Here is a 14903-nt window from a genome sequence, read left to right as displayed (position 1 = left end):
ATCCTGGGGTATATAATTTTTAGGCTGCTCACCAAGTGTTTGCCAGTGTCATAGCAATTGACAAACAGCACCACAGAAGCCCAGCCTCTCCTGTGTCTCAGTGCTTGTAAGCTTAAAAATTCAGCCTGTGGGAATTTTAACATGAAACAGGTGTGTTTAGAAAGAGATTTTTATTTAGTCAAGTGTCTCGTCAGCTTGATAGATTTGTCAAGATACAGGATGATAAAGATATAACAGATAAAAAAAAAAAGCTGTTGCTGCAGTCACGCAGTACGAAAAGTTTCTCAGCCTTAGCACAAGAACAGCATGATTTTGTACAATCTCATCCTTATTTCTTCTTTCTTGAGTAAGAGGCATCGGCATCCTGGGGGGAGAGGACATTAAATCAGTATTTCACCCCCCACTTTCTGCTGCGTTGAAGTTCTTCACTCGCGGTGTTTTTTCTTTGGAAGAGCTTGTGATGGGGGGCGGTTACAGTGTGGAAGCAGGAGGCTTCATTTTTGCATTTCCTGCTTTTGGAGTACTTTTAATGTGGGGGTTTTTTTTGTGCCAAGTTCAAAAAAAAACAGCAATAATAAACAGCATCTACCGAGCAGTGCTGCAGGGACAGAAGGCAGCAGGTCTGTCCCCGGGGCTGCCGGTGTGTGTGAAGAGCCCCGACAGACAACAGCACCGTGTAACACCCTCCTGGGAGGTGCTCAGGTTACGTGCCTGGTACAAAAACTAGACACGACCAAGGGAGATGTTTTCCACAGTCCTGCATTAAGTGATTCATGCCAGTGACGTATAACTGTGCGTTAACAGGGAGTCCTGAACTCGCAGCCCGTGGGATGGAGGTCAGAGCAAGGCCTGGGGCACTGCAAGACGTGCTGACTTTGCTGTGCTGCGACCACACTGTTTAACTCTGCACTAACATGATGCAGGGATGGACTCTGGCCGGGCATCAGCTGCTACAGAACTGAGCACAGGAAAAATGAGTCAGCCAGCACTTACCACTCCACTCTTGAAGTTCTGTATCCTCCTCTTGCCCATCCTGTTCATGAGCCACCAGGCCCAGGTGGGCGCGTACTGCCACAGGTAGCAGACGGCCAGGTAGGGGTGGTCGCTGATCCAGGCCTCCTTCAGGTCGTTGGCCGTGCTCACCAGGGTGAGCCGGGCACAGCGGTCCGTGGGCATCTTGTGGGACTGGTCCCCGCTGTTCTCTATGGACTGGGCGGGACAGAGGGTGAGCAGGGGTTAGAGCTGGATCCCAGGGAGGGATGGAGCACATAAGCTCTATGTGCCAGGCATCCTCCCTCCTCACAGCCTCCCCACAGCTAAAATCCAGCCAGTAAGGCAGAGACTGAGGCTGCTGTTCACTGTGGGAACCCACCTTCCTTTGGCTTAATTAAAAGCACCCTTTTAATTAGTGCCTTGATTGATGGGTCAAAGGTTAAAAAAAAAAAAAAAAAAAGATAAAATGGATCTGCAAGCTCTGCCCTGCTTCAGCACAGCTTCTACTTGATGGTGACACAGATTCTTGGAACAGGTTACCCCCATTCCTGTAGCTCTGGGAAATGGGAACACCCCTATTCCCAGCTTTCTGCCCCCTTCCATGCTACAAGTTACTCAGTAACCAAGTTAGCTGATGAGGACACAGTCCCCATTAACTTAAATATTCCTGCCAACTCTCCCTCCATGGGCAATCTCAGCCAAGGGAAAATCAGGAGGCTGCCTTGGAGCAGGGATATCTACCCCAGGTCTTGTCCCCATGTATCACTTAGTGAACACCCCTGTGAATTTACACACATTTCACTGCAGCACAAACACACTGCTCTAGCAATCTGTTCTTGTTTCCCAGGGCAAAAGCAGTTCTGGTCTAGATTTGCTCTTCCTCCCTGGTCTTCTGCCATGCTGAAATCTGAGGAATGTGTTTTGCAAGCTTCCCCCATTGCTCAAAGAGAACATCTTTTCTTTCACGCAATTATCAAGCTTTGCAAGCCAAAAATCCTCCCAGAACTGGGTTCAGCAACGGGAGAGCCCCTCCCCCTCACTGGTGGGTTATCCTGAGCTTCAGATTGAGTGAATTTAGGGCAGATTACAGTTTGTTGTATCCCACTGGCAATTTTTGGCCAGCTGCTTTGTGAGGACAGCCTTTATTAAAAACCATTGTGCAGTTGGAAGGTTTTGCTTTTCCTCCTGGAACAATCCCTAACAGGAAAGGAATGCGCAGCTCCCGTCAGCTGAGCTGGGGCTGTGCCAGCAGCAGCATCACCCACCAGGGCACAGCGTGACCAGGGCAAACAAAGCTCTACCTGTGCACAAGGACAGTGTTCTGCGGGCACAGCTGTGTCCAGAAAAGCCTGGACTTTTCCCCCACAGCTGCAGCACAGTGGCTGTACAGGAAATTTTACCAGACTTGGGTTGTTCTCTCTTGGGAAAAAGAGAAGGTATAACAATTATCAAACTCAATATTTTTTTTTTTTTATCATACAGATTTGACAGTTCTGTACCACTCAAAGCACTTCTTAGTTAAAAAGATGAGGTCAGTGTTTGCTGGGAGGAGAAAAAGAGAAGAAAACCACGAAAGGATCACTGGCCCTGCAGCAGAAGTTGGATTTATAACAAGAGAAGTGAGTTCTTACCTTTGCAAGATTCTCTGTGAAGACATTTTGGATAATCTTGGACTGCACAGGCCCTGGGCAAATGTTGATGATGCTGATCTCAGGGTAGTCGGTCAGCTCAGTCCGCAGGGAATTAAAAAATCCCTAGAAGAAAAGAATATCATGAAATCTTCCTTTTACCATGTCTCTGAAAGGCTTAACTGACTACATCTTTTCATGCTAATTCATGCTGTAAAAATAACAGTATTCCACTAAAATTCCTACTACTTTGTTTTGGCTTTCCACACTCAACGGCTAATTTAACATTTTATCAGCAATTACAGACACTGACGTACAAACCAGTGTGCAGTGTATCCTTGGCTTCCCAAATACACAATAATTTTGCTAAACTACATCCAGATTCTGCTGTCCCTGTACTGAGGACAAGCTTTGCTCTACAGTAGTGGAAATGCCACCAATTCTAAGAACTGCAATATCATGGAAATTACCTTTTTTAGGTGAATTGCTCTTTGTGGTGAGATTAAAGTTTTTATATGGTTTCTGTCCATTAAGTGGCTTTACTAAGTAAGTGGCTGGTTTTATATAAGAGAAAAACTTTTCAGCACAGCAAGTCAAAGGTGCACCCTGATAAATTTAGAGGGTTAATTCTGCACCACTGAATTCATTGCAAAGTTTGAAATCTGCATCCACACAGATATAAATCTTATTTCAGCTGAGGAACAGGACATCAGTGTATCCAAGTTAAATTGCAATTGCAAAAACTGCAAGTTTTACTTTTCTTTAAACTAACAGGATACAAGTTTTCTGAATCTCTGTAGCTTTTCACATTTACATGGCAACTGTTATGGGAAACATGAGCAATTCAGGAGGGCACTGGTCAATCACTGCTGATTTAGCCTACACCCCTTCATGTCTTATCTTTGACCTGCTTAGTAAATAACAGTTCCCTGTCTTAATTCCAACTCGCAATTTTGTGTCACAACAGAGACAGAGAGTGAGCAAAGGCTGATACACTCCCACTGTAGTAAAATGTTATCACTTGTACTCCCCTGCAGCTGCAGGGAAGAGGGCTGGCTGACCCAGAGCTCCTCACTGAGTTGCAGCACGGGGCTAAAACCAGTCAGATACGAGCCTATGATGACACAGGAGCACCAGCTGGGACAAGCCACAAGAGCTCTTGCCCACTCTGACCAAGAACACGAGCTCCAATTTCCCAGCTGCTGGTGGCTAATTCCAGTTTATGGATTGCCCACAGGCTTTGCAGTGTATTTAAAGTCATAAGTACCTGCAGGCCCCAGATCTGGTGTCAGACCTTCACAACAGGGTAGCAAAGCCCGGAGAGGACTAAGTTCTAATGTTAAAGACACTTGTGTGCCCAGAAATCTGCTCCTGGACCACAGCAATCTACCAGCCACACCCCTCCCCCCCCCCCCCCCCCCCTTTTTTTTTTTTTTTTTTTTTTTAATTAAAAGCCAGGCCCTCCCTTGGATTATCTCCTGCCCTGACAGGAGCCTCCTCCAGCCCACTGAGCACCTTTCAGATGTGGCCCCAAGACGGCTGTGAAAACCAGAATCTCACATGTGCTCAGTCCCCTCTGGAGGCTCTGTGTACACTTTGTACACGCTCTCCAATTCCAGCACTTATCTTTCACATCCAAAGATAGCTGGTATGAAATTCCTCCACTTCCTCCCAGAAGACAAGCTTTAAATTCCTAAGAAAGAAGAGGAAGTGCTCTCTTTTCTTTGAATTCAGGCAGGGACGGACCCAGATTTGGGAGCAGTAAAGGAACTCCCGTGCAAGAGGAAGAACCTGAGTGTCTCCACCGAGCCCTGACAGACACAGGAGCTGCTCTCAGCCACCTCTGGGCCTTTCCAGCTTGGTGAACAAATCCCAGAAGATGCTGAAGAAGACAAGCCTGAAATGACTCCTATGACAGAAACATTTAGAAATTCTACTAATGACCAAAGAATTGAACAAAGAGAGGAGTTTCTGCTGCTCAGTGCAGTCCATGGGCTTATTAGGCAAGTTCCTGATGAAGGGACACTTTGAAGGCCACTCTGATCCACTCCACACGCCACCAATTAGATGAATCAAAACTGGGTGAGTGGCACAGGATCTCCATGAGCATCATCTCACCGAGAGAGAAACTGCATCAGTCAGATACAGACTCCCATGGACTCAACTCACACTTTCACAGCACTGAAATAAAGGATAATTTCATCACTAGATCACTGTCATGAAGAATTCCAGTTGGTGTGAATCAAAGTGGGATTGTTTCAAGAAGAAGTTCTAATTCTAAGCAGAATTCCTTCCTTCCTCCTCCAACTGCCATTTAAAAGAATTAGAAAAAAAATAAAAACAAAAACCCCAAACCAAAAACAAACAAAAAAACCCTAAAAACAATACAAAACAGAAACACCAAAACAAAACCAGCAAAAGGAGGAACTTTTTCCCAAAAGGTATGACTAAGATTGCAGCATGAAGGGTGTCAGCTGTGACGGGCTCCAAGGTGTGAATTATAAAAACCAAACCAAACCAAAAGCCATAACAGATGAATTCAAGTCAGACAGGCTCACATACTTAATAACTGGTGGCCAAAATGCAACCTTCATTTCAAGATCTTAAAATACAGGTGGATACACGCCGAGAAAACACAACAGGAAAAGCATCACTTGTCTTATTTTTTTCCTCCCCTCCCTTCCAACTCAGAATATTCTGTGATATCTGTGATATCTTCTTGGTCACCATCAGAGCTGGGCTACAGAGCTATCTGAAGGGGCTGCCACTCTTGCAGACTTCCCTTACCTGAAATGTTCTGGTGAAGTTCGATATTTAAAATAAGCTTTTCCTAGTTTTTGGGGGTTTCCTGCCCACACTTAGCCTTAGCTCCAGACCAGGAGAGATCCTCAGACAGAGTCTTTTTGAAATCTATGCTGTTTCAACACCTGCAATTTGTATTTGTAGAACTACTGTGAGCAAAACAAGAAAGGAGGTTGGAGCCTGGTTGGCCTGGTTGTTGAGCAGAGGGAAAAGCCAAGGAGATATAAGCAGTTCAGAGAGCACATTTTAATTAATTTTAGAAATCAATCTCTTTAAAGCTCTGTCCACACTCTCAGTCTTAACATGAGACTCAGAATTCCGGGTATTTTTGAAGCAGCACATGAATTCCTTGTGCTCTGCAGTTAATTAGCCACGCTCAGCCCAACCGCACCACGCCCAGAGATAATTCAACCGAAAGAACATTTAATAAATGAAGGAGCACGAAGGGAATCCAGGCTCTTCTGCTCACTGCTTTGTTCTAATTTAAATCTACTAGACTTAACCCAAGAGTTGGCCTCTACTGGGCAATTTCAGCACTGCTACTCCCAGGGAAGAGCTGCAGATCCCTCCCCACCACTAACTGAAAACTTCTTGCCGGCAGAGACCTGTCACCATCATCTACACCTTCATTCCTTCACGTGGCTTTGCAGTGTCAGCCACCTGTTACATTTCTGTTGTTGCTAGTCAAATTATCAAAAAGATATTGATCCCCCAGATTAGGCAGTTATTTACTCTGTTCACGTGCTTAAAGGCAGCAGGGAGGGCCAAGGTGCCAGTTTTTTAAGCCACCACTGAGCACAGCTGAGGTTTGTTTTACTGACATCAAAATGTACATTAGCAGGAAGCCAAACAGTGGTGAAAGACAAACACGGCTCAACAAATTTACCAGTTAAACAAATGATTCCTCAATGATACAGGCAGATACTCTTCCGAGCTCCTCTTTTATGTTTTTCTACTCAAGTGATGCTACTTTCAAGAAACAGGACACTGTGAGTTGCTAGTTTTTCACGCCACAGCAACATTCAGAACCGCTGGGAAGATTTGCTCAGATGTTCTCAGACAGATCAGAAATTCTCCTTTCCCTGAGTAGTTTGCTTCCCCACTCGCTGCTCTCCCTTTACTGTCCTAAAGATTTCCTGTAGTCTTAAAACTCTCACCAGTGACTCTTCCTCCTTCACTGAGTTAAGATGAGAACTTCTATACAGAATAATCCTGCTGCTTAGGTATTCCCTCATCTGAGGGACAGAGGCCAAGGTCTTGTGTTTCACAGTGGAATTTAACCAGGTAGAGGTTAGAACCAACTAAGATGGCACTTTGAATTCTAGTTAGAAAATAAATCTATACTGGGAGCTGAGATATTTTGCATTTCAGAGCAATTTAATTTCAGGACTTTCAATACCTGAGGATGCTGTGTTTAATTTCACGGGAGATTTTGAGTTTTCTGCACAGAATAAAGTCCTCTGCCATAGCACTGACGCTGGTCTATTGCACAGCAAGACTTAATTAACTTGCAAAATTTAACTCACCTGCAGAGCGTGCTTGCTGGCACAGTAGCCAGTGGCAAGAGGAGCTCCCATGATACCCATCACACTGCTCACAGTAACAATCTTTCCTCTTTTCCTCTGGATCATGTGATTCAGGACATACTTCGTTAAAGAGATTGTACCCAGGTAGTTGAGTTCTATGATGGCATTGTAGACATCCAGGTTTGTATCCACAAACAAGGAGCGCTGGGAGCGTCCTCCATTGTTGACCAAAACGTCGATCTTGGGAAAAGATACAAAGATAAATTAATATAAGATATTTCCTTTAGTTCTCGTGCTTCCTCAGGCAATTCAGTGACACCAAATTAGTTTTTGGTCATATGCCCAGGGATTATTTGTTCGTTTTTGCATCTCTGCAAAGCCTGCTGAAACCCAGAGGCAAGGAGCAGAAGGGATAAAAATTCAGGGACTTTTTGGCAAGTTTCATGCTGATACTGAATAAAGAGGTAGACACCGGTGAATTTATCGTACAATAAAATAAAAGTAGAATAAGAACATAAATGCAGGTCTAGGAGGTAGAGAAGAAAAAGCAGTTTAAGCCCAGAAGCACCCCTTACCTTGCCAAAATGCTTAAGAACACTGTTGGTTGCAGCTTCGTGAGAAGATCTGTCAGTCAAGTCAAGACGCAGAACAAGGATATCTTTGTCACTCAAGCTGCTGATCTCTGAAAATAACCATGGAGTGAATGGGAACCAGTGAGAGACTGCTAATGTAACAACTGTGGGAAATGTAACACGCTTTTAAACACCACATTTTCACAAAAAAGACAACAAGAAACAGTAACACCAAGTTGTAAATAAAATGCTTGCTTTGCTTAAAATGCTTGCTTTGCTTTCATTTTTATCTCTGCAGAGAATCCATTTTTAACCTGTTTCCTACCAAGGCCTTCTTTTCTCATCATTATGCTTCTGTACATGAAAAGCTTGACTTATCAAAACAAGCTTGTGTAGCCCAACACAGACAACTCAATTCTCCAAACAAATTGCAACAGTTGGGAGTAACGTGCATCCAAGTTTTCCTCTGAGCCAATCAGAAGCACAGCACGCTGGCAGCCCTGACATTTTGCTTGGATGTTAACAGGTCAAGCATGTTTATTCCTGATAACAGGACTAGCACAATTTAGAGCCAAACCACAACATAACACACCTGAGCAGCTATGAGGCAAAGTCTAGAGGAGCTGGGTTATTGGGGCATTATTGGAGGAAGCAGGAAGGTTTTGTTTAACTGGTAGTTTTAACATATCCATCTCCTGAAATAAAAGTCAGCTGCCATCAAGCTCCAGCCCTCACGCTGAGTGCTTCTACCACTGTCTCTTCAGAACAACCGACCTTTTCCCCAGGAAACATTTCTTGAGCGCTGATCTGTTACCCGGGGGTTTCGGGACAGATGACTCACAAAAACAAGATCTTTGTCACTTCACCTTTTTAAACTGCACATAGCATGATTTTTTACTTTATTTATATTAGTTTGATAGTGCTATTTTTGTTTCTAAATCAATTCCCAGCCACAACTAAGTGTACCTGCTCCCCTTTAGGCAGCTGAACTCTACAGAGAGCCTCAGGCCTTGATTTTTTAATTATTACTTCTTCATACACAAGGAAGGTTAAACTTTGTCTTAACAGTGATGTAGAAATAAAGAGGTTACTTAAATCCGTCAGTTGCCTCTGTTCAAAGTTCATTAGTACTTAAGCCACTGGTTAAAACAAACCCATCTCTCTGGTTTAATACTACAAGTAACTCCATTTATTTCTCCCTCCAACCCCTCCATGTGTATTTTCCCTTCAGTTTCTTCCAGAAATACAGCAGCAAAATCCATGTAGTTTAAGCTGCTCTCTCAGAGACACATCTCCACCTCACGCTGCCTCAAGCAGATTTGCAGGGCTGAAACCTGTCAGGGTGTGGAGTGTTCCTGCCTTGGATTAACAAGGCCAGACACTCGACCCAGCCATGAAAGCTGCACAGAGGAGAAAGAAAAGAGCAGAGAAAGACTGCTGATAAGGAAGGAAGTGCTCTTTTATAAGATGTGAGAAACTTCTGACATCAGGAAATTTCAAACCAGAAATGTTGTTTTGGAGCAATCCAGAGTCCAGCTTGATTTCCAACCCCCAAAGCACTCAAACTGTATCCCTTCAGCAGCCTCCTTAATTCTTTTCTAGGGCAAGGAATCCTTACTCTAGGCACTCCTCATAGACAGCTTTCACAAAACTTCCAACATTCCTGTTGCTCTTTGTCCAAAATACTTCTCCCATTCACTCATCCCATTTTTATTCTGGCTGGGCACAGCACTGTGCCCCGTGCTGAAGGCATAGGCACGTCCCAGGTTATACACTGCCAGAATGATGTTCTTCATTGCTTTTATTAATAACCCCCAACATTCCACTGCCCTTTCTTTGCCTGATTCCAAACTGATGTGCTTTAGGGAATACTTATGACACCCAGAAAAACACTTGGTCCCAAGCGGGAGATCTCAGTTGAGAGTTCATCGTTCAGGTTTCAGATCAGCAACTCTTTTCAAAACATGTGAACCCGAGATCTCAGCTTCTCATAACATGATAAACACTATTGCTCAGTGTGGTGTTTTCCAGCATTTCCTCTTCTTTTATTTCTTCCTTGTGTAATGCCATTAGACAGAAGTTGAGCTTTTAGCAGAGGTTGATCAATGTGACCTCCTGGGGTCCATTCCCCAACCTAAATAACCACACACTTTTTGAACCTACAGCTTGCCTGTCACTCATTTGGCCTATCCATATTTAAATCCTATTTGAGCTTTGTCAAGCCAAGAAACATCCCACTTGCTTTTATTCTTTTTAGGGCTTTTGAGAGAAAGCAGCCTCCAGCATTTCTGATAAAATTCAGCTCATGTTGCAGAGAGTGCCTGGGGGAAATAGAGGAGCCACTTGCAGGAGCCACAGAAGTTATGCAAGTTGTTTTCTCTCCCTCCTGCACAAGTGCAATGAAGTGTTGAGTTGGCATATGCATTACTCAACAGCTATTGGCATAGCTCTTACAGAGCTTTCCTTCTCTCTCTCCCTCAGCTTTTAGACAGTGCAGAATGCATCAACCTGTATCACAGGGTGGTGTCACTAAATTTTGAACAAGATATATGTGCTTGTTTCTGACATCTAGTTCAGTTGCTGCTGTGTACAGCCTCTCCAGGAGGCATGTCACAGCCCATTAGCTCCAATTATGGCCCGTAACTCAGCCAAATTCACATTGATATTACATGTTGCAGCTCACTCCTAATCCACCCCACGCTACTCAAATCTTGCAGAACAGTCTTGAACTCAACTGCAAAGAGAAAACATGCAGGTGGAAGCAGGGACAAACCACCCAGGAATCACATGGACCCACTGCCCACTCATGCAGGGATGGAATCAGGAGGATCAACAACCAGGTGGAGTTTGAAACTAGCGAGGAATGTGAAAGGTGGCAAAGGCTTCACAGGCACAGCGGCAACAGAGAGGAAACCAAAGACACAGAGAGCTGAGCAGGGATGGTGAGGGGGAAGTGAGGAAGGGCACAGAAAAACGTCAGGTACTTATTGCCTTCTTTGCTTTAGTCTTCCCCGGCAAGATCTCCTCTCAAGTCTCCCACACTCCTGAGGCTAAACTCTGGGGGAAAGAAATACTAACAGAGTCAGAGGAAGACAAATTAGGGACAAACTGCACATATAAGCAGGGCAATATATACATCCAAGATTCACAAGAGCTAACTGATGTCACTCATCTTTGGAAGGTCCTTGGTAAGTGCAGTAACTCCCCAGTGACTGGAGAAAGGGAAGTGTCACACAGCTTAACCTCAGCCCTCGGGAAAGTTGTGTGGCAATTCCTCCTGAAAGCAATTTCCAAGGACGTGAAGGAGAAGTAGGTATGTGAGAAAAGCCTGCAGGGATCCAGCACGGCCATTTACTGCCTGATCAACCTAACTGCTTTTTGTGATCAGCTGTGGTATCCCTCCCTGATCGATACATTTTAGTATCGTCATTAATGAGCCAGATGATGGGACAGAAAACACAGGTTTTGAGAAAATTTTCAGTTAACATCAAGTTCAGAGGAGCAGCTGCTCTGCTGCAGAGCAAGACTGCCATGGGGAGGCATCTTTACAAGCTCTAAGAAGAGTCTGACAAACTTCACTGAGCTCAATAAAGTCAAATGCCAAACTTCACATGTGGGACGGCACAATGCTGGGCAGTACTGCAGGCCAACATCCAGATGGTTACGGATCAGCTCCCCAAACAAGACCTGAGGTTCTGATGGAAGGACAACAGCAAGCTGAGTGTAAATCAGCATTGTTTCTGGCAATTACAAATGCTAATGGGCTGCACCAACTAAAGCAGACTGAGGGAAAGTGATTTTTAAGAGCCTCTACACGGCATTCTCAGACTGCATCTAAAGCACTGTGTCTGGTTTTGGACCCCTCTAGTTCAAAACAAATACACATACACTGGAAACAGTGTAGAATAGGACCACTGAGATGGTCAAGGAAAGGGGCAGTAGCTGGATTTACGTGGTCTTGAGAAGCAAAGGATGAGAGTGAAGTGTATTCAGTTACTCTCTTCCACTACTTGAAGGCGCTATAGAAAACATGAAGTAACTGTCATAGAATCATAGACTCAGAGAATGGTTTGGGTTGGAAGGTACCTTGAAGACAATCCAGTTTCACCCCCTGCCATGGGCAGGGACACCTTCCACTAGCCCAGGTCGCTCAGAGCCCCATCCAACCTGGCCTTGAACACTTGCAGGGATGGGACAGCCACAGCTTCTCTGGGCAACCTGCGCCAGGGCCTCACAAGGAATAATTTCTTCCAAAGATCTAACCTAAACATGTCCTCTCTCAGATTAAAGCCATTCCCCTTGTTCTATCACTTCATGCCCTTGTTATGTTTCTGTGTTACTGAAGAGTTTCCAACATTCCTACTAATCAGACCTTTAGTTAAAGGTTAAAGTTCAGCAGCAAATATTTGCAAAGCACAGGGCTACACAGGACTTTAAAGCTCATACATAGCACAGCTCAGACATTCACAGGGTCACTTAGAAGTTGGCAGAAGCAGAAATCATCTCAGATAAGTCTCTACTCCTGGTGCACATGAATGGAAATAATATTTCTGAATATTCCCTTGACACGTAACCCTCTCATACAAGTATTTCCTGAAAATGCCTATCCAGGATTAGAGCTCCTGCCAGCCTATCTTGTGTTATCAGTTTTGCAATGATAACAAACAGTTCCAGACTTCTCCTGACCACTCAGCATTGCGTCACACGGCACTGGGGTTCTGTCACGACTGCCACCCTGTCATTGCATGTCCCCTTCTTCTTTATAAATGTAACCCTCTGAGTAACTGCTTTCTGGAACCAGCAGTAAATAAAACTAAGGAGCTGTGCATTTTTAAAAGTTCCTTGAGAGATTTTCTGAGTAGGCTACTGCAGCTTTCAGCTTTCTAGAAATGCTTAGGTGCTAACCCAAGAGAAACATTTCAGTGTTCTCAGCACACGTTCCAAGTACGCTGCAGACATTCTATCAACATTACTAGGAATGAACTGCCAGGGTGATAGCAGATTCCCTGTGAAATACTGCACTCTGAGCTGTAGAGGATAAACAGCCTGGAAGAGGCGTAACATTAATCATGTTCAAAACCTCCATCAGCATGAATCGACTGCATGTCCCTCTCGCTGCCAAGATAGAAAACAGGAGGGAGAAAGAGAAACAGGAGGAATGAAACCAGGCTACTGACTCCACAGGCATATGAAAGATAATGGAATGGTTAAACATTCCACTTCACATTTTTTTCCTTTTGACCTACAGGAGATTCTCTTGCTTGCAAATTCTTAGAACATGCTTTTTCCAAAGAGCAAAATCAGTTGTCGCTCTGCCTCGCAACACACACAAACCTGAAGGAAGAAGATTTCTCAGCAGTGTTCACCTACATGGTTTGGTTCTTTTACAGGATGATACCCCCGACATTGTTTCCTCCACTCCCAACAGTGTTTATTACATTTCTTAATCTAGTATCTTACAAGATCACTTGCAGTTGATAAGGAGATTTTTAGGTAACAGAGGCTTTTAAAGGAACTTGTCATGCAGGTCTACACAAAGCTTTCTTACTCACAGAAAGCAAGTACCAGCTTCAAAGGTACAGGGAAGCTCTGTATAAAGCTGACTTTCATTATTAAATTTATTCCTGTGACATGTGGGTTAGTGTTTCCGTGGCAATTCCACCACAGCAGGAGTGGAGCTGTTTGCCTGAAGTGGTTAAGTTGTACTTACGAAGGCATTTCTTTTTCACTCTCTCCAGCTCATCCTCCCTTCTCGCAGAGATGGCAAGCAGGGCTCCTATCTTTGCCAGCTGGTAAGTCAGCTCTTCTCCGATTCCACTTGAAGCTCCTGTCACCCAGACAACTTTGCCACGCAGTTCATTTTCTGTCAAAGGAATCAAGACAGCAGCTCACACACTGCCAGTGCCAGGATAAACATCTAACTCCCTGCAGGAGTACAATCTGATACTGTTTTTAAGAAATCTGGTATTGTTTTTAAGATATATGCTCCATTTTGGGGGGGGGGGTATTACAAAATCCTGACTTCTTTATTTTTTAGTCATGTGCAGTTGTGAAATTGTTCATAGTTGTCCTGTTGCCATTTGAACTTTGTTCCAAGGCTAATCTGAATAAACATAGATTATTTACCTGATGGGAGAAACCTGATTGCATTTCTGCAAGCCATCCACACAGTTCCACTAACCTCAACAAACAGAGCTTCAGAGGAAAAGGGAGAAGAGAATTCTTGGAAGGGACAGGAAACAGTTACTGTATTGCAAATTCAAACAAAAGTCTAAGCAAACCTTTCCAAATAATGTTTCACTTCAATAACGTTCCTAAGTAATTGCTGACAGAATAAAATTCTCTGAACAAAGACAGCTGATCATAAAAACCCGAATGGGTGTTAATTCACTTTTGTTTTGTATCTGATGCAGGTTAATTCCTGCACTGGACAAGAGCACAGTACACAGAGTTCCCAAGGTTCCCCGTGCAGTCACAGTTCCTGCCCTGACACGCTTTTTTAACCTGTAGTAAAAATAAGAACATCTTACTCCTCTTACTCCTTTGCTGATAGGCCTGTTTCCTTTTGTTCTCAGTCACTCCCACTCTGTGGTACACCTGGGTACTGGGAAAAGGCTCAGCTTTCCAGACATATATCCAAAACCATCAAATGCGACAGATGGCTGAAAATTACCCGTTTAATTCTAAACATGGTTTAAGGAAGGAGGATCACTAATTTCAGAGCACTTTTCAGAATGTACCATTGCCTGACACTTTTCTGGATTCTTCAAGATCACTTTTAGTGACTATTAATCTCAGGGAGGATCTGACTCACTCAGAGCACTGCTGACAGGAGCTCTTCCCTCTGTTTCTCAACTTTGTGGAGTATTCCAACATCTAGCCAACCAATAAGATGTCATGGTGTAATTCAAACAGCAGAGCCAAAAGCAGTTCCTGAGACTTAAAGCCAGTTCCACTCTGAAAAGGGCCATAGTAGCATTTTTCAGCTTTTCAAGCTGAAACTTTCCCATCATTTAATTTAGCAAAAATACTTCTTTTTCACTGCAGTTGGTGGCTGATGCTGCTTTTACTTCCTGCTTAATCCAGGGATTCAGTTCCTGGTTCTCTCTATGTCACACTGTGCTTCAAGCTTCTACTTTTGGAGTCTTAATGACATAAAACCCCACAAAGACATCAGCACCAAAACCTTCTACCCTTTTGACAAGAGCAGAGAGCACTCAAGACTGACTGTCAGAGCTCAGCTTGAGTTCATGGGACTGGCAGTGAGTACTATTTCTCTTTTTCTAAGCTGACTGTAGTTTAGACAAAGAAAAATCCCTCATAAAACCAAGCTTTTGTGGTTTGGTTTTTTGTTTGTTTCTAAAAACAAACAAACAAACAAA

General features: G+C 43.9%; 1 protein-coding gene across 1 annotated transcript; it reads right to left on the bottom strand.

Annotated features, from left to right (window-relative positions):
- Positions 1-153: 153 nt before the first annotated feature.
- Positions 154-13408, bottom strand: DHRS7 (dehydrogenase/reductase 7; the record flags this gene model as incomplete). The annotated part of the gene is made up of 6 exons (XM_027901917.1): positions 154-364; positions 994-1209; positions 2625-2747; positions 6950-7189; positions 7525-7631; positions 13232-13408. Coding segments are annotated over 6 exons (899 nt in total), but the record flags the coding sequence as incomplete, so codon positions are not given.
- Between the last annotated feature and the right edge of the window lie 1495 nt (positions 13409-14903).

Source organism: Empidonax traillii, unplaced genomic scaffold (assembly GCF_003031625.1).
Source record: "Empidonax traillii isolate 1590-97213 ecotype Southwest subspecies unplaced genomic scaffold, ASM303162v1 scaffold821:size279169, whole genome shotgun sequence".
Classification (NCBI taxonomy): Eukaryota; Metazoa; Chordata; class Aves; order Passeriformes; family Tyrannidae; genus Empidonax; species Empidonax traillii.
Note: the sequence above shows the minus strand (reverse complement) of the source record. Positions and strands in the feature narration are given on the sequence as shown.